This window comes from Micromys minutus (genome assembly GCF_963924665.1).
Source record: "Micromys minutus genome assembly, chromosome: 11".
Taxonomy (NCBI): Eukaryota; Metazoa; Chordata; class Mammalia; order Rodentia; family Muridae; genus Micromys; species Micromys minutus.
Window position 1 is genome coordinate 917,266 of NC_137980.1, and position 19,277 is coordinate 936,542.

General features: G+C 41.7%; 1 protein-coding gene across 1 annotated transcript in view; it reads left to right on the plus strand.

The window, feature by feature from the left end:
* Positions 1-14,535: 14,535 nt before the first annotated feature.
* ELL2 (elongation factor for RNA polymerase II 2) overlaps positions 14,536-19,277 on the plus strand; it is a 59,782-nt gene continuing 55,040 nt past the window's right edge. The window contains exon 1 of the mRNA XM_080925329.1: positions 14,536-14,781. Within this exon, the coding sequence (XP_080781455.1) occupies positions 14,635-14,781 (147 nt within the window). The 5' untranslated portion in view covers positions 14,536-14,634. The remainder of the gene's footprint in view (positions 14,782-19,277) is intronic.

Below are 19,277 nucleotides of genomic sequence, written 5' to 3' on the forward strand. Positions count from 1 at the left end.
GAGAAGAAAGCAACCACAAAGTGGGAGAAAAAATTTCCTGTGAAGGAAAGTGGATGGGGGGAGGGGAACATGATCTGGTATCCGGTGCGGGAAAAGGACTGAAGCTCTGAGGGCTAGCAAAAAGAATGGAAACAGGCAACCTCAGGAGATAGGATGTTGGGAGGACCTTCCAGAATGTACCATAGACCTGGGAGGTAAGAGACCCTCAGGATTCAAATGGGGAGAACCCTAGATGTAATGCCCTAAAGTGGGAAGAGGAAAATTGTAGATCCCACCTCCAGCAGGAAGATGGGTCGTCAAGTGAGGGATGGGGCTGCTATCCCACAGTCAAAACTCTGACCCAGAATTGTTCCTGTCTGAAAAAACTTCAAGAAATGGAGAAGAGTATGAGGAAAAGAAGGTCCAGTGACAGGCCCAAAGGGGATCCAGCTCAAGGGGAGGCCCCAAGGCCTGACACCATTGCTGAGGCTATGAAGCATTCACAAAAAGGGACCTATTTCATGACTGCCTTCCAAAAGACTCAACAAGCAGCTGAAAGAATCAGATGCAGATATTTGCACCCAACCAACCAACAGAAGTTGCTGATCCCTGTGGCTGAATTAGGGAAAAGCTGGAGGAAACTGAGGAGGAGGGTGACCCTGTAAGAGGACCAGCAGTCTCAATTAACTGGACCCCCAAGATCTCTTAGACACTGGGTCATGAATCAGGTAGCATACACCAGCTGATATGAGACCCCCCCAACACCTACACAGCAGAGAACTACGGAGATGGGGTTCAGAGAAGATGTTCCTAACCCTCAAGACACTGGAGGCCCCAGGGAGTTTAGCAGTCTGGTGGGGTGGTGGGATAGGGACAGCCTCATGGAGACGGGGTGGGGGGGGTATGGGATGTGGAACAGTCGGAGGGTGGACCAGGAAGGGAATAAAATCTGGAAAGAAAGAAAGAAAAAAAGAAAGAAAGAGAGAGAGAGAGAGAGAGAGGGAGACAGAGAGAGAGAGGGGGAGGGAGGGAGGGAGGAAGGAAGGAAGGAAGGAAGGAAGGAAGAAAGGAAGGAAAGAAAGAAGGAAGAAAGGAAGGAAGGAAGGAAAGAAGGAAGGAAGAAAAAAGTATAGCTAGTGTGTACTTGCTGTAATGTGCCTTCCTAGGATGTTTTCTAATCAGCACTTAATAGCACAATTAGCTCTAAATAGAACAAAATGAAGAGACAAAAGCATAAGTATATAAATCCATGACAGTATCTACTAGCCTAGACTCTGAAGCTCACCTCATCCAGTAACTTTCAATCCTAACTGCATAGGAAAGCCATGGTAGAGGTTTTACAATATACCAATGCCTAAGCCCCACCCCCAAATTTGCTCAGAATCCTCCTCCGACAAGCTTTGGACATGGTATCTATGTCACCAATACTACTCAATAGTTCTGAGAGCTTTTGCGTATGTTGAGTCATTTAATGCTTTACCCCATGACATAAGTACTATTGTCACCTCCTCTTTCTTGTGATGACTGAGTCTTATCAATTTACCTAGCCCAATCAGACAATGAAGCAGCAGATTCTGTATCACACACAGGCTCATTGGCACCTAGATTAGACTATCGGTTGTGGTGGCTTTTCAGGCCCATCTTCCCAGAGCCCTCAGCCTATCTTCCCAGGGCAGAATCACTCTGGAAAATTTCTTCTGCTACAGAATTTCTACCAAACAAAAATACAGCTATAGGTGAATAGCTCTAGAAAATACAAAAAGACACCAGCACAAATAGAATAGTTGAGATGAATCACTCAGAAACACCCTGAACCAATTAAAGTCAAAGCAGCACAGTCTTGCTGGAGTGATTAGGAATGAGTCCTTGGCAGGAAAAGAACTCCTCCAGGTCACAGTCCAAAAGACTGTTAAATGGTGCAAACTGAAGATTCCAAAACTCCAGAAATGTTTTATTAGGTCAAGTATTTATACATGAACCACAAGCACTGGATTCATTTCAACAAGGGAAAGATTCTTAGGATTCTCATCTGCATACTGAGGAATTCTGAATATAAATACCAGGTCAGCAAATCTGATTACCCTTTAGGTTTGACAGCTATTTTTAACAAATATTTTCCTTTCTTTTAATTTTATGTGTATGAGTACCTTACTCCCATGTCTGTATGTGTACTACATTCACACAGAGTCAATGAAGGTCAGAAGAGGGTGTGGGATACCCTAAAAATATAGTTATAAATGTTTGTGAAGTTCCATGTACAAGAGTATCCAGCACTCTTAACAACTGGGCCATCATTTTAGCCCTGGTTTGTCAAACCATTATCATTGAGACAGAAATAATTTGAAACAGGAATGATTTATTTTGGGTTATATTTCAGGAGTTTTGATCTATGCCCTATTGGCTCCTTAACCTAGAGTCTAAGAGAGAAACATTGTAGTAATGGGCACCTGTGAGAGAGGATGCTAATTTACCTCACAACCACACCATAGAAAAGAGACCAATGTGGAGAGGCCTGGGACAAAGTATGTCTTTCCAGTGCATGACCCCAGTAGTCATTTCCTAATATCTCCACTACTTCTCAATACTAGCATCAAATTATAAATCCACCGACAATGTAGAAGTTAGGCCCAGTTTTTCGTCCCAGCCTCATCTCCCAGAAATAAGACTCAGACTCAAAATATATTTACAAACACCTTAGCCATATAGCTAGGCTCTTCTCTTACTAGAATCATAACTTAAAATAACCTATTTATTTAAATCCACATTTTGCCATATGCCTAGTTACCTGTGCTTAGGTACCATACCTCCATCTCTTTACATCTTCCTGGCCCAATCTCCCTGCCTTACTCTTTCTCAGAATTCTTTCTTCTTCCATATGTCCCACCTCTATTTCCTGCCTAAGCCATAAACCAAAGGCTTTTTAATTGACAGGTGTTGCATTCATACAATAAAGAAGATATTCTCTCTACAGATAAAGTAAGAGTTCTCATGATCCAGTCACTTCTCAGTATCAGACATACTAGCTAGAGACCAAGGTTTCAAACCAGTATTCTTCCAGAGAAACTTTAGATCCAAACAAACATGTGCTGTATATGTATAGAAACAACCTGCATGAGTTTGCTGGGGTAACTGCTTTGAATCCAGACACTAGACAGGTTTCATCTAGTCTAAGAATCAACGGAGGTAGGAGAAACCCTGTTAAAACTGGATTAAAGCTGTTGGTGTAGCAGATAACATCAATGTCACTCTAGTTCTTTAGAATAGCTAGTGGGTAGTCTAGTCTTTGATTGTGTTTGGCAGCATCTTTAAATTACTTTTAAAAGTAGGTCATGGGTACATTCCAAAGTTAGAGGCCTACAACTCCCTAGAGATTGCTGTTGTATTGTGGAAAGTATCCTTTGAGTAGTGTGCCTTATCCTTGGAAAAGAAACAAGGTGGAAACCAGCAACTTCTGTCTGTTGCTGGCATGACTATTATGGGTTGGAGCAACAGGACTTGACAACCTTTGGCTACTATCAGGGGACCAATTAGTAAATTCACAGCTAACCTAATGGGACTCTGAGTAACATCATTAAGGGCACAATAGGTAATAAATGATTATAAAAGAACTTTGTGAAATTCCCTAGGTATCTATGGCTTTATCTATACTCTTATCTAATACTATCTGTGAATGTACAGGTAACCTGGAAATGGAAATTATGCAACTAATAATTTCTAATTGAAATAAGTCTAGCTAAAGTCTATATATTGAATACTATGTCTTAGTTTACACACAGAAATTCTAAATTAATTACAGCTAACCCTCGACATTCCATCATTAAGTCTCATAATATTTACACTAAATGAAATACTATTTTTAATGTTCAGTAAGAATTTCTTTGGAAAATGTGGCAACCTCGTGAGAAATGACAAACAGGGCTGAAAGCAAAATTATTAAAATGCAGATTATTGGCTACTTCTCAGATCTGCTATCTCTCAGCACTGGGACCCAGGGATCTAAATTTTAACAAGTTCATAGGCAATCGATATGTACAGGTCTATGAACTTGTGCCCTAGGATGTCACCAGTCCAAAGCCAAAAATCATGTATCATCGAGCATCATAAAATGTTGAATTTCTAGCAGGAATGTAATTGGCTACAGGAAACCAGCACTTCTAGAACTAGGAACAGTTCAGTTGTTATTTAATTTCCTTTTATCTGGAGATATGGTTATTTATGTACCAAAGACTTCTATAGAGACATTAAGGAAATCTGGCCTATCCTGTATAAGACAACTAGCAACCAGTGAGCTCAATGTGTGCCCAGTCCCCAAGCTTAATCACAGTCTTTTTCCTTTGTATGCTCTTTCATTTTTTCTAAAGTAAGAAAAATATTATTTTTGTAACAAAGTTTTTTAAGTACATCTTTCCTGGCCAACATTTTAATACACAATATCTCAATATGGTTCTTTATGGTACATTTATAACGGTTTATCTCCCAATGATAAAGATTTTAATCTCAAACAAATACTCTTTTAAAATTCCTTAATGTATCAGAGCCAAGAAAACAACAAACACAAAATAAAGCAGGAGTTGGATTCAGCAAAGAAAAGCTATGCCCTTGAGGTATACAAACCTATCTGAAGCACTCAGGGATCTTCTTACATCTCTGTGAGTAACAAACAGGATACTTCTTGAGTAGGCGGCTTTGGGAAAATATTAAAACAACAACAACAAAATAGTAATGCAAAGTCTTTTTTCTTTTTTAAGAAGTTGGAATACTTGTTTGGTTCTCAGGGGAAAAATAACAACTGGTACAAAAACTTGATGAAAATAACATTTATCTATTCACTGAGTTCACACAGAGACTGGAAATTGAAGCATATCTGCTAAAAGACAAAGTGTTCAATTTTCGAAGCACTAGAAAACAAACTACATTTATAAGAAAATTCTCCCAATCAGACAGCTTTACTCTTATAGAAGTGTCACACCTCAAAAGGCAGTCTTAAATAGGATGAGTCAGAAGAGCTGAGTCCTACCACCTGTCACTCTACCAGGCAGGAAGCTGGTCACTAATGGCTGGTGAGATATTACCACAATCTGGCTGCTTAGGCAGAATGCAGTGGCTTGCCAGTGGTGCTGACTTCTTCAGAAGCCCCTCAAGGGAAGTTTCACAATGGGAGTTTAGTAGAGGGTTTTCTTGTAATTTTTTTTCATTTTGCGTTTTGCCAATAATTTGGTAAAACACAAGGTAAATGCCATAGGACCCAAAGTCTCACTCTATCTATGCCATTAAAAGAAGTATGGTTACCATTTATTCTAGGTTTATAATCAATATCTAAGTTGAAGTTGGAAGACAGTGTAATTTTTGAGAAACAATTCTTTTGCTTAGGTAAAAATATTGAAAAGAAGATTAGCTAAAGTACTTTACAGAATTTCTTTCTCTTTGTGATGTCCAAAGGCTAATTCTACTGTAAAGCTACATTAAACATGACAGTGCAGTACTGACAAACATAGATCAATACAGAGCATGGAGGCCAAAAATAGGCCTACATATATTAGTCAGTTGATTTTCGACACAGGTGCAAAGGTCACTTGGGGAACTGTCTTTTAACAGACAGTGCAACTCAAAATGCCAGAAAGCAAAGCCAGAGACTTCTCCAGACAGAAATGAATGGGCAATGGAGATAAATACCATTGGAAAGTTCTAAGACTTGAGGGAAAGAATGCATGAGAAAATCTTTGTAACCTTAATCTAGGCAGAGTTCTTGAACATACCATCAATATTTCTGTAACAGGAAAAAAAATTACAAATTGGACTTCATCAAAATTATAAACAAGGTTGCTTTGCCAAAGAGAATTTTAAGAGAACGAAAAAGGAAAGGCATAGGCCTAGGGCAAACATTGATAAGGCATCTCTGTGTGTGTGTGTGTGTCTGTCTCTCTCTCTCCCTCTCTCCCTCTCTCCCTCTCTCTCCCTCTCTCCTCTCTCTCTCTCTCTCTCTCTCTCTCTCTCTCTCTCTCTCTCTCTCTCTCTCTCTCTCTCTCTCTGTGTGTGTGTGTGTAAAACAAAGCTTCACTAAATAAAATAATCCAATTCCCAATTTTTCAAAAGAACCAAAGATCTGAAGACTATGACAAATGAGATACACTTAGTTGGTAAATTAGCACATGAAACCAGCTCTGTTGCATTAGTCACTGGGGAAATGCAAATTAAGGCCACAATTGAGACATTCCTATTCTTAAAAGAAAATCTGAAACCAGTTCAATCCAACATAGTATACATGGCCAAGAAAGGGGGCTGTAGAAACTCACACTATTCTAAAGATGGTTGAGCTGCACTCACAGGTGCAGGTGACATTCATAACCCAAGTAATAATATGCATAAAGAAATGACCTCATGAAAGACCTTATTCTTGCTTATTGACAAGGCTGTCCCATCTAGCTGATGTCAGATTCTGATTTGCACAAGTAACAATCTTTACTGTTAAAAACCTGTGGGATGCCAGGTTACTGGGAATGCTTTTTAAAATTACTAATGTTTCCAGGAAAAAAAAATAGAAGGGGGTGGAAGAGAAGGAGAAACAGAAACAACATGATTGATGAAAGGCATTTATCTTCTGCAGCCTGAGATTGGCTGAAATGTAAATGTAACTGGGCTGAGACTTAGTTGTTTGAGAGCCTCTATGGTACAGACCTGCAAGAGCATCGTTAAGTAAGATGAGGCAAGAGAGATGGTAACAAGCCATACCTGGGCTGCATAGGAAGACTGTCTCAAAATAAACAAATAGAACCATCTGTCTTGGGCAGGACAGATCACTTACTATTGCTGTGATGAAACAGAAACACTATGACCAAAACAACTTTAGTAGAAAAGGGTTTACTTGACTTACACTTCCATGCCACTGTTCATCATTGTAGGAAGTCAAGACAGGAACTCAAACCTGGAAGGAGGAGCTGAAGCAAAGGTCATGGAGGATGTTGCTTATTGACCTACTCTTGGCTTGCTCAGCCTATTTCCTTATAGAACCCAAGATCACCAGCCCAATGATTGCACCAACCACAGTAGGCCAGATCAATCACTAATTAAGAAAATGACCTACAGCCAGGTCTTATGAAGGTATTTTCTCAATTAAGGTTCACTCCTTTCAAAAACTCTACCTTATATCAAGCTGACATAAAACTACCCAGCATCCCTCACACCTACTCTAAAGATACTGACAAAGGTATACTCTTAGTTTAGGTTACAACCTATTTCCACATCAAGCTAGGATATATGGTTTACTATCTACAGGAGCTGGCTGGGCCAAGTATCAACCCATATTTAAGTCAAAATTATTTCAGTATCCTCTAAGATAGTAGTTCTCAACCTCTAATTTGCAATACCTTTGGGGTCAAATATCAGCTATTCCACATTGCAGATATTTACATTATGATTTATAACTAGCAAAACTATAGTTTTGAAGTAGTAAAGAAATAATTTTATGGCTAGGGATTGTCTTAGTTAGGAATCTATTGCTGTGAAGAGACACCATGACCAAGGCAACTATTAATAAGGAAAACATTTTATTGAGGCTGGATTACGGATTCAGAGGTTTAGCCCATTATTATCACAGTGGGAAGCATGGCAGACATGGTGCTGGAGAAGAAGCTGAAAGTTCTACATCTTGATCCTCAGACAGCAGGAGACTGTCACACTGGCATACCTTGAGCATATCTGACCTCAAAGTCCTGCCTTCATAATGGCACACTTATCTAACAAGGCCACACTTACTCCAATAAGGCTACACTTCCTGATAATGTCACTCCCTATGACTACACATTTAAGCACATGAATCTATGGAGGCTATACCTATTCAAACCACCACATGTTTCAGTACCATGTGAAGAACTGTATTAAAGGGCTGAAGGATTAGAAAAGTTGAGAACCAGTGCTCTAAGACAATTAAACTTAAAAATAAAAACAAAAAAAAAAAAAAAAACGAAAAAAAAAAAAAAAAAACTAACAATACCACCAACCATCGAGCACTCATTGAGAGGCCCATGGCTCCAGTTGCATATGTAGTAGAGAATAGCAGCGTCTGGAATCAATGTGAGAAGAGACCTTTGGTCCAGTAAAGGCACATTTTCCCAATGTAGGGGAATGTCAAGGCACTGAGGTGAAGAGGGTGATTGGGAGCTTGTGCACCCTCATGAAGACAAGTAGAGGGATAGGGGAGAAGGGTTGGACTAAGGGGATAATACTTCAAATGTAAATACAGAGAATATCTAATAAAAAAAACTACACCATAAAACAAGAAAAAAAACACACTGTAAAACCAAACAAAAACAAACAAACAAACAAAAAAACCTAACAATACTAAATTACCAAATGCTAGGGTTTCAGAGAAACTCAAACCACCAAATGCAAAATGGTACAACCATTTAGGAAAACTGGTAGGTTATTACAAGGCAAAGAACATGATTGTTATACATACTTAGCTCACTTGTTCGTACATGCCCAAGAGAAAATTCAAGTCAAAGCCGCTAGTGAATGTACATAATAGGTTAATACATAATACCTCCAAAATGGACAAAATTCTAACCATTATATAAAATGCATATTATCCACAAAAAATATTTCTAAGCAACAAAAAGGGATACACTTCAGGTGCATACAGCAACATGAATGAATCTCAAGTACATTGTGCTTAGTGAAAAAGCCAGACTGTTGACTTTAGTTTAGATGTGGTTCTAGAGAAGGCAATAGTATGATGTCAGAGAATGAATCAGAGGTTGCTAAAAATTGGGGGTGGGCATGGTGATAGTCTGAACCCATATGAATGGTACCTTTTCAAGGAAATGCTTTGGTGGCTCTGTGGGCTAATTTTATGTCACCTTGACACAAGCTGGAGTCATCTCAGAGGAAGAATCCTTAGTTGAGAAAATGCTGGCATGAGATCAGGCTGTAGGGCATTTTCATAATTAGTGATTAATGAGGGAAGATCCAACCCATGGTGGACAATACTATTTATGGCTTGGTGGTCCAGGATGCTTTAAGAAAGCAAGCTGAACAAATCATGAAGACTAGGGTGTTAAATAGAACTCCTCCATGGTCTCTGCATCAGCTCTTACCTCCAGGCTCTGACCAGTATGAGTTCCTGCCTTAGCTTCCATCGGTGGACTGTAATTCAGTCTATGTAAGACAAATAAACCTTGGTTCATAATCTGGACCATATACAGCTTCTCTGAGCCTCACCAATCGCAAGCACAAGAGTCCACAACAATAGCTGCTACCTTACAAAGTTCTAGGGGAAAGAAATCCAGAGATATATAACTAACTGCTTTTAAACTATAAAGCCTTATCAAGACTAAGCTAGTAAGCTTGGTATGATGGAACAGGACTATAGTCTCAGGACTCAAGAGATTGGAGATGGGAGTTTGAAGCCAGCCTGAGCTCTACAGTGAGACCCTGCTTCTTGATGGTGATGGTATTTATTCACTATTAGCATGGTAGAAATGAAAAGCTGGACAGAGAAGTAGCACATTTCCCTTCTACCTAATTGTTGAATTTGAATTGTTGAATTGTTAGCTTCTTTTTGGCACTCATCTTAAAATCTTTTTGACATCTTCTGGGGTTTTTCACTATGCTGAAAGCAGAAAGCAACTATCACACATGAGAAAAAGATTGTCAATTACCATGTTATGAACTGTTCTCTGCACCTACACCAAGAAAGAAGAGTTGTTTGCTTTGTTTTGCTCTTTTGCTTGTTTGTTTGGTGTTTACAATATGCAAGAGAATAAAATATGACTTATCTTTCCAAAGGGCACACAGTCTCTTATAAATAGGTCTTCTAATGAGAAAAGGCAAAAGGAAGGAAGGAAGAAAAAAGGAAGGAAGGAATGAAGAAGGGAAGGAAAGAAGAAAGGAAGGAACCAACAAAATTCAACAAACAAAATAAGAGAAAAAGAAGCTTATGTTGTGTGAGGAGATTTCTGAGCACTTGTGAGAAAAACTCCAAGAAACCAAGACAAGAGACTTGTGATCTTAGTTTCATTGAAAAAAAACAGAATTGTTCTTGGATTATGCTTTCTTGCCCCTCCCAGGATAGTGGATAGGAGTGAGTTTATATCAGATTATTTATTAGAACTGGCTATTATTATTATTTGCTTATATGCCTCTGTGGGGAAAAATAAAACAAACAAACAAAAAAAAACCATGTTTCTGCTATGTGCTTGCTTGCCTGTCCCAAGTGGCTGGCCCTTGTGAATGTACACTTTTCTCATGTGATTCCTTTTAACTCTCAGAGTATAAATTGTCTGGTGCTCGGAACAAAGTTAGCTAGTTCATAAGACTTTAGGCAGCCTTATTTCTTGACTCCATTTTTCCAGGTCTTACACTAACTACCTTTGTAGCAGTAAACATTGTAGAATGGTGTTAGTGAAAATGAAGTATTAGAGAATTGAATTAGAGACTTAAAGAGTTAGACTATTAGAGAAGGAAAGCGAATCTGTCTAGTTCAATCAATCTGAAAAGAATAACATCTACACTATCCATCTACATCTTTCTTGTTCTATCACACTCCCACTACTCAGCCCCAACTGAGAAGGAAGGACTAAAATAAATGATGGAGCAGGAGTGCTGGGTAAACTGATAGGTACCAAGAGGCTAAGCAAACTTTCTCTACCTCTATGTAGATCAAACACTTAAAAAGGTGTCAGGTTGTCCTAAAATGAGCAAAGAGCCTTGGAGACTAACTATAGAGAAAGATGTCAGAGAAGGTTATCCTGTGCACTAACCAATCCCAGTGTCCTGGTATACAAGAGGGAGCATAGAACTGGTACCTGAAGGACTACCATAATGGGCAGTCTCTTCCAGAAAACCATTAGACTTGGGTGTTCTTTGTATACATGGCTACAGAAAGACTCAACCTCCCTTCCCAACATCCCCGTAAGTACCACTCTTAACCTTTCCCTAGATAAACATATAATCCACAGAAGTACAAGATATTTGTTGAACTGAACTCCACTTCAGTTTAAGTTCTCTGGTTGTTATTTTAATCTATATAGCACTTCATCTTTAACACTTCCTAACAAGAAATTATTAAACAAGCCCTACTCCTTCTAACCTGGTCTGGAATTCTTAATTCTCCTGCCTCATCAAGTGCTAGGATAAGCAGACTTGTTACTTTGCCCAGCTCAAAATCTTTATTGGGTAGAAAGTATACATTAATGTTTTGTTAGATACTAATAAAAATCAAAGGTTTTATATAAATATTATTGTCTTCTAGCTATGCTAAAAATTAAATCTGTCAACACTTGCCAAACTCACTTAAAATAATCTGCTGAACCAAGAAAGTATCAGGTTTTTAAACACCTTTAACATCAGTACTACCATCTCTGTGACATTTTGCTGTTTCACTTACTTGGGTATCAAATGGTTCCTGAGGATATCAGAGACAACTGAAATGGTTGCTAACTATGCAGCAACCAGAGATGAGGGGTGACCATATAGCTGAAGGCCACGAATTTTCTTAATGGTCAAGCAGCCCCTCTTTGAACTCTACATATATACATCAGAGGCTCAAACTACTTCCCTTTGTATTTGTGACTACAACAATGTCTATTCAGTATATATAGGTGTTAAAATGTGTATATAGTACATATATATGTATATACAGTTAAAAAGCTGACTCAGACCCACCTCTTCCAATTATAATAAATTAGGCAGCTTGCTTTTAAATTAATAGGGTCTCTGATTCCTCATCCAAAGAATGAGTAGATTTGTTTTGAGTGATTATTACAATAATTTTTATTGACATCTCTCCATCTGTATCACTCATCTTAACAAGAATTTACTTGGACTTCAAGAGACCTTAAAAATTTTAACACCTCCACAAAAACTTCCAGACATTTTTCTTTGAATTTTTCAAGTTCATCATCAACATGTCCAATTCTCTAATTGCTTTGCTATGTATTAGCTCATTCACATTTATACAGAAAACTCCCCTAGACACCATAAAGTTTAATATTTAAATTTTTTCCATAATATGATACACTTATCTGGCATTCATTGACAAATAATTTAACCTGAACAAAGATACAAAAAACATGTATACACTGGGAACCCTCCCAACAGGTGACTTTTATCAGCCTCCTTCAAACTATTCTTATGGGTAGCACAACTTGACCATCTGATTTGTAGCAGCATAAGCACTCAAAATGTCAGTTGGATAGTGCTATATTGGCATGTTACATTGTACAAGAAGATTGTTTCCATCCCCAGTTGGAGAGCTCAAGGGGGGGAAATAAACCTTAACTTGCTACACCATCATATTGCCCATTAATAAAGATTTGGTTCCCAATAAATAAGGTGTGAGAAAAAAAAATGCCTAAAATGAAGATAATAATCAGCTACTAGAAAGGGGGGCAGAAATTAGACTTTTGAAAACTTCCCCAGTCTTTTGGATGTCATCAGAATTCTTAGTAAGAGGAGACTAAGTTAGGATGTCCTGTGGGTGGGGATTTACCCACCCTCACCGGAAAAGCAGTGGGATACAGGCTTAACTTGTTCTAGGCAAACCTCCCTCATTTCCATTTTTGCTCTGCCCCCAAATAACTAAGGCATTAGATATGTAATAAGTTCTTCCCTATAGAAGTAAAGGAGACAAGAACAAAGAAAGAGTCATACAGAAGTCCTTTCCAGATTATATTTCACCTAGATATTTGAGTCAGGTAGTCTTATAAGAAAACATGAAGCTTCCCCCCCCCCCCGTGAACGTACATTTCTTAGTCCACCCCTTGCTATTGCCTTAATTTTCTTATCAGTGAATTTAAGTGAGCTGACACTATATGAACACCAAAGTAACAGGTGTGAACCTGGGGTTAATAGAACCAGTGCTAGCAGGCTGAAAGTAGGGCAATTTACAAAGTGATCTGATGAAACTAGACTCAATACTCAGGCTTTCATTAGATTGAAGAGTAGAGATTACTATACTACAGAAAGAATTCCTTCTGAGACTTTCATAACAAGAACTCATAGAATGCTTGGGGGTCTAAAAAGGGGGGATTTACTAAGGTGTGGGGTAGATATAGAATAAGAAACAATCATAGCCCAAACTGTATTTAAAAGCTAGAAAAATACTGTGTAGATACCAAGAATTCCAGAAAGAACAGGGTAGGGTTTTACAATAATTGAACGTTTTGATTTTTAAAACAAAAACAACAAGGGACTATCTTTACAGAGTGCCTAGCCCTGCTTTTAAATCTTTCACATTTTTTGTTGTTGTTTAGATTTTGCTGTTGTTTTTGTAGCCCAGGCTGGCCTAGTCATTCTCTCAGCCTCAACTTGGCAATTGTTTGCTTTTGTCTTGTGTTTCTGATCATCCAATTAATTGACCTTCTCAGGGGAAACCTATCTAGTCTATCCGCACACAGCTTAAAGAGGACTGCTGTAGGCACCCTCCTCTAGCCATGCCCACATACAGCGTAAATTGGAGTGGAAAGTAAGCCAAGTCTCCTTACACTTAGGCCTCTACCTCCTCCATTATAACCTTGGTAAGGTCTCCTAGCCAAAAGCCTAGGTAGGTTTTCTCACAGCTGTCAAATGAAACACACAGACTTCAAACAAGACTCAGAAAATAGGTGCTATGGGGTCTCTTTTCACCTAGGTCAAGGTCAGTTCTATTCTAAGCCTCTGAAAGAAGAAACCCCAAACAGTATGGTTTTCCCACACCCCATAAAAAGGCATAACTCTGATATGATGAGCTCCAGTGCATATTCCATTCCTATGAAGTCACTCACATGTATGAGTTGGTTTTGAAAGACTCAGGTCCAACTCTATTTATTGTATCATGCCCACCAGTCGAAACACATTTAATCCTCTGGTATAAAGTTGTGCTTAAGTTGTTCCATACAGTCTCACACAATTACTGAAGACTACAGCTGATTTAACAATTTCAAGTCTGGAATTAAAAATAAATCAATAAATAATCCTCTGCTCCACCCCAGTACCGAACTTCCTTTTAAGGAAAAGTTCTCCAGTGACTGGGCTACTGTGTCTGCCCCACAGAGGCATATCAAGGTCCAAAGCTTGAGCAGCTGTCGGGGAAACAAAATCCATACTTGGTCACCTGTCCTGCCTTCACCCATTCGGTAGAATGGGAATCTTTACCACCGACCACAAGAACAGGTTGGCGGTTACTAGTTGCCCTGTTCAGTCCACTATTACACCTCAAGGGGCGGGGCTCCGACTTCAGTAACCTTGACACACAATTAGCAGGGGCTCCCCAAATCGGTCCAGCCAATCGCCGCAGAAGAGCCGAGATGAGACATGACGTCAAATAAGATTAACTTGGCGCGTCACCCCGACGTCAGCCTCTCCTCTGTCGGACGTCCCGTCCTGAGAGCCAAACTCCAGCGACTTTGAGCCCCGCCCCCTTGAGGTGAAGGGAAGCCAATGAGGGCGGCTCTGTGGGGATTCAGACCAATGAGCAGAGGCCAGGGCGGGGTGCAGGGTCGAGGGTGGGGCGACCGGCAGCCTTGGAAGCCCGAGGTCTAGCTGCGCGCAGTACATGACAGTACGTCAGCAGCGGGATGGCCGTAGCTGTGGCGGCGGCTGCAGGAGCCCGAGCAGCCGCGGCCGCAGTGGAGGCTGGAGCCGGAGCGGCGTCCGCGGTGGCACCCCGGAGAGTTTAAGATGGCGGCGGGGGGGGCTGCGGGGCTGCGGGAGGAGCAGCGCTACGGGCTGGCGTGCGGGCGGCTGGGACAGGACAACATCACCGTGCTGCATGTGAAGCTCACCGAGACGGCGATCCGGGCGCTGGAGACTTACCAGAGCCATAAGGTGAGCGGCCGGCCGGGCAGAGTTCAAGGAGGCGGAGGCCACTGCGCTTTCTGCCGGGCCCCTGGCACCGCGCCGGCGGGGCGCTGGCTTCAGCTGCTGCCTAGGCACCGGCCGAGGGGGAGCGAGGCCGGCGGGGGACGGGGGGAGCCGACGCCGCGGTCCGGGGCCGCTGGATCGAGGGCGCGGGCGGGCGGCCCCTGGCGGCGGGGTCAGTGGGGCAGGGGCTGCGCGGCCGTTGCGGGGCTTTCCGACGGCGCCCGCGGGGTTCCTGACTTGCTTGGTCCGGAGGGACTGGGTCAGCGGAGAGACGGGCGGCGACCGCCCTACCCACGGAGGGGGCGCGCGCAGCTACCAGTAAAGAAGCGAGGGTCAGCGGCCGCGAGCGGTCCGAGTTTTCTGGGAAACCCCGAGGGATGGCGGAGCGGCTGAGCAAGGGGCAGCGGCGCTCCGTGGGGATGAGGACACAACTTATACTCTCAGGGACTGGAAACGCTGGCACCCCCGAGTGTAGGCGGGAGGGTACCAGGGGTAGTCGGGAAGGCCGGGACGCTGGCACTGCGTGGTGGGGGAGGGGGGACACACCTTGCACTCTCGGGAACTCGGGGACTCTGTGCGTTGGATTCCCGGAGACGGAGACGCGCCGCGTACCGTCTGACCGCAAACCGACACCGCATCTCGGGGAGAGACACCAGAAGACTCAACAACAACTAGAGCCAGGAACAAGACGGCAGGTTCTCAGGAACAGAAATTCTCAGAAGCTCGGCTGTAGCTGAAAGGCGCGCAGTGTCCTGTGCTGACTCCCTGTCTGTTGACGAGGAGCGAGCCCTAAGGAGCTGTCTGTTTCGGGGAGACAAACGGCTGACTGGATGAGATTCTGCTCTTTTCCTAGGCCCCGGAGAGAAACCTGCGGTCTCCCCCTCATACCATACTCCGAGCGCCTGCCTCCACTACAGGAAGAGGCTCAAGGCACATACCCAGTAGTTGGAGTCCAAACCTAGGAACTTTCACACTGAAAGGCACCATAATGACAGTTTAACAAGATGGGGGGAGGGGGTACAAGGAAGCCGATTATGGACATGTAATGGTGGGGGCGGGGGTGGAGCAGGGAGACGAAAGTGGACACGTTGTCGAAGGGAAAGACTGTACCATATGGGAGAACCAGGGGCATGTTGTTCAGAGAAAAGAAACAGATAGGGCTACGCCCCACAGGATTTTCTGACAAGAAGTTCAGTGCCTAATAAAGAATATATTCCAATTTGTCTCATAAAACAGGCGCAAAGGACACCCTACTCAGACCTTACATACTTAGATAAAAGTGGAGAAAAGAATTAACATCTGTTGAGCTCCCACTAGTGCCAGGCACTTTAAATGCATACAGAGAAAAATAGTCTTAGGCAGAGCCATCATGAGAGGCAGAAACTGGGCCAGCAGAGCTTCCAGAAGCTCCCACAAACATGCGTACATACAGAGGAGAGCAGAAACTGTCGTGTACATCTTGGGAGTATATGGGGTCACATGACAAAAAAAGAAAGATCCAGAGCATATGCTCAAGAGGCTCCCAAAGAATTGGCTGGACATGTGTTATGCACAGAGAAGCATATGGTGAAAAATAAGTTTTGTGGGAGACTGGGAAAGGCAACAGGAAGGAGTGCAAGTATAGGGAGAAAAATACCTTACACCCAGGGAGAAGACCTCAAGTATGGCTAGGAGAGCAGTGTAGAGTCATCAATAAATACACAAAGAATAACAAAACAATGTGCTAGTAGCTACTCTCCAGACATGTTCACAAGCAAGAAAGAGGCCAGCACCAGCATGAAGTGGAGAGGCCCATCTGGGGAAACCCAGCCAGCTGAGGGGTGGGGGGGACCCAAGGCTGACAGAAACTCAGCCCTGCAAGGTGGAGAGATAAGGTTGTGGGTTCCAGTGGCATAGTAAGCAATAACAGTGGGAAAAAGTGAGGTAAGGGGGTGTAAGAGGAAGAAGAGGAGCCCAGCCCCCAATTAAAAAGACCTGGGGATACAGAAAGGCTGAGATAGAGCCCGTGGAAAGCCATCTCTGGGAACCAGGGAGAGGGATGGGGGGGTGTCGTCCCCTTTGGGGAACAACAGGCAAACTGTACAGTTAGACAGGGATATTGCACCACACACTGGTTCAGGGAACTGATGAAGAGGTCCACTTGAAGAAAAGGTGGTGCCCAGGCTAACTGAAGTGACAGACACCGCCCTCCCCCCACAGCCTCAGTGTCTGCTGGGGCCCTGAAAGGGAGTTTATTTTTTTAGCTTTGTGTGGCCTTCATTTCTGTCTGGTGTTTTCATACTTGGAATTAAGGTAGAGTGTCCAGCTCACCTCTGTTTATATGTCAGTATCTTAACAGAGACAGAATATCAAATCTTGTTTCTAAGCTCTCTGCTTAGATGTTTTTTTTTTTAATGTTGCTTGTTTTAATTAAAGGTACTGAAGTCCGTGGCTTTGTTCTGAACTGTCCTTAGTCCCTGTTACTGTCATCACCCATTTTCCTCTTCTGGCATGTAAATTAGTGTATTGGATCAATCCCATGTCTCCACTTTTCTAAATGTGGCATGCTGCGGGTGGGTGGGGTTGAACACGCTGACTCAGCCCTTTCTTTAGACACTGCCTCACTCTCAGTTAACCAGCTCCTGTCCTTAGTTGGGTCACTTAAGCTATACTTTAGTTTTTGTTTTAACAGAAACACTTGTTAAGAGTCTAACTTAGGGTGAAAATAACAAGCTTGTAGGAAAATGGGAAGAAGTTAAAGCAGGATACTCCGGAATATATAGCTTAATCCTCCATGAGCATGCCTGGGTGCCTCTCCTGGGTTCATCCAGACCAGGGCTGACACAGTAACAGTTGATAACAGTGGGCATCTGCCTGAACCATTTTATTCTCCAGTGGAAACATATTTATTTGGTCCTTCTTACTTCCCATCTTCAGAAGCAGCGCTCATGATTTTACATCTGCTACTTGAGCCTGTCAACTTGGAATAGATAATAAGGAAAAGCCTGGGGATGCTTATCCTCACTCTGGGCTTGGAATGATTGCCATTTCTTACATAAAACTGCTCTTCCCATGTCTGTATTAAAAAGTATTTGGTGTCAAATGGCTACCAAGAAGCTTTGACTTGATGAAATTTTTAATAACTTTCTAAGGGCCAAAGGTCCTTATTTGCTAAACTGAGCATCAGGAGTTATTTTGTCTGTTTCATTTACTCTTTTAAACAACCCATTTGACATAAGGCTTCACAGAAGGAAAGTTAGGAATGTGAAAGCTATGATTTAATTCAACTATATAATTCTGTAGATAATAATCAAATAAGTTCTCAGTGCTTATCAAAAATAGAATCTGATGGAGATACTAAAATTTTGCTTTTTTTTCAGGTCTCAATTCTTCATTGTTTTATAACACAAAATTTGATTGACCATCATTATTCAAGTTTTCTATTTTTAGAAAAGAGAACTGGAGACTAAATAAGCATGGGAATGCTAAGAGGTACAGGTGGAGGGCATGTTGCTTTTCACACACCTGGAATAGGGTGCCAGTTTTAAAAATGCTTATATATAAAATAACTGGAAAGTTATTGTCATGGTTTACAGAAATATTCAGATATTTTAATGCAGATATCTAGGATATCAAGTTTTGTCTAAACACAGATAGATAGATGGCTTTGAATTAAAAGAACACAGAACCAAATAATCTCAGAAATGTCAAACTATAAAATTAAAGTATATTTTAGCTGACTTCCTTACTTATATAGTGTTTTTCTTTTGACATTTTAATAATATACTTAGATAAGAAAGCATTTTCTAAATGCTGTTTTTAGATATTGTTATTGCTGAGCCCATCAATTTGGTCTTTTTTTAGATTCTGAGGCTGCACACTGAATATAGGACCTCACATATGTTCAGCAAGCACTCTTTCTGCCAATAACTAGAGCCCAAACCCCTTTAGGAAGAAGAATCTTGTGCATTCCAGGATGGCCTAGAAAATGGTATGCAGATGAAGATGACCTTGAAGTTCTGATCCTCTTGCTTCCACCTACCTAGTATTAGGATTGCAGGCCGAGCAGAACTGTACAGCATTTGGAGTGGTACTGGGTATCTAATACAGGCTTCCTGTGTGAGGCAGGTGCTATGCCACCAGCCAAGCTGGATTCCAGCAGCTAATCTGCCTTTTCTGGTTTTTGTCCTTTTGTGACAGAACCTTACTGGGACTGGCCTTGAACTTCCTATGTAGCTCAGGTGTATCTCACTGAGTTACTAAAGCTGGCCTTGAATTTTACTCTGTAGCTCGGGCAGGTCTTAAACTTGTAACTCTCTTCCTTCAGCCTTTTTATAAAAATGTTTGCCAAAATCTTCAAAAGTAGTTAGGCAATGGTGTTGCACACCTTTTGTCCCAGCATTTGGGAGTCAGAGGCAGGTGGATCTTTTGAGTACAAAGCCAGCCTGTTCTATAGAGGTAGTTTCAAGACAGCCAGTGCT